The sequence below is a fragment of the Galeopterus variegatus genome, unplaced genomic scaffold (assembly GCF_000696425.1).
Source record: "Galeopterus variegatus unplaced genomic scaffold, G_variegatus-3.0.2 Scaffold15856, whole genome shotgun sequence".
NCBI lineage: Eukaryota > Metazoa > Chordata > Mammalia > Dermoptera > Cynocephalidae > Galeopterus > Galeopterus variegatus.
The window spans coordinates 19,377-20,369 of NW_007741967.1; the positions used below are offsets into that span (position 1 = coordinate 19,377).

At 42.1% G+C, this 993-nt stretch overlaps 1 protein-coding gene across 1 annotated transcript in view; it reads left to right on the forward strand.

The window, feature by feature from the left end:
• LOC103582353 (small subunit processome component 20 homolog) overlaps nt 1–350 on the forward strand; it is a gene marked incomplete at both ends in the record, with an annotated part of 19,221 nt that extends 18,871 nt beyond the window's left edge. Inside the window, one exon of the mRNA XM_008563972.1 lies at nt 234–350. Coding sequence (XP_008562194.1) covers nt 234–350 — 117 coding nt within the window. The remainder of the gene's footprint in view (nt 1–233) is intronic.
• Nucleotides 351–993: the final 643 nt, after the last annotated feature.

Sequence of the window (993 nt, forward strand, 5' to 3'; positions counted from 1 at the left end):
CAGTAGGCTCTGGGTAACCATTTGGTAAATGGACTTGGCATCTCAGCGGTACAGTGAGCTTTCACCTCCTTGACTTACCGAGACTCTCCCAGGCAGATTTCTTAAAAATTATTGTCATTTCAGATGGAAGCATCTTAACATTCCTCGTTTGTGTCTTAAAATTGTTTCACATTTACCTAACTCATCTGGTCTTACAGGAAACCACTGTGAAATATCTTTTTTAAATCTTTTAGCTGCTTCATCTAAGTCTGAAGACTTCCAAGATCAAGTCTTCAAGTGAACATGTCCTAGAAATGTTGGACCCTTTTGTGTCTCTCCTCATAGACTGCCTGGGTTCCGTGGATGTGAAGGTGAGTCTCAGTTCACAATCTGTGTTAAACAGATTATGACCTCATGAACCACCATTATTCTCTGCATTAAATTGCTTCCCTATTTCATGATTCTATGGTTTAGGCCTTAGTTTTAAAAGCCCTTCTTGTCTGGATGTACTAATTATTTCATTTGATCCTCACAACAACCTCATGAGGGTACTGTCCCCCTGCCAGAATCATCATCATCACTATCATCGTCACTACTGCTCCCTGTGCTGCTACCCGTGCTGTGAATCCTAAACACGTTATCTATAATCTTCACAACAACCCCCGAGGTATATTTCCGTGATGTTTCTATTTTATGAATGAGAAAACTAGGACTAGGCCCTCATCACAAATCTAAGATAATGAACCTAGGTCTCTCAGATGCCAAAACTTCCACATCTCTCACTTCCTCCCATCACCTGCTGTACAGATAAAGGTGCTGAGAGGTTAGTAGCATCCCTAGAGTCAAACAGGTAATCATTTGCAGAGCTGGGATGTAAGCTCTGGTCTTTCCGATTCCCAAGCTCTTTCTTCTATGTCTTCCTCTAACCAGCCCAATGAGGACATCACACAGCCAGGGCAGTCGGGTTCTATTAGATAGAGCTGAACTAGCTCATCATGTGATCGCTAAGATCTA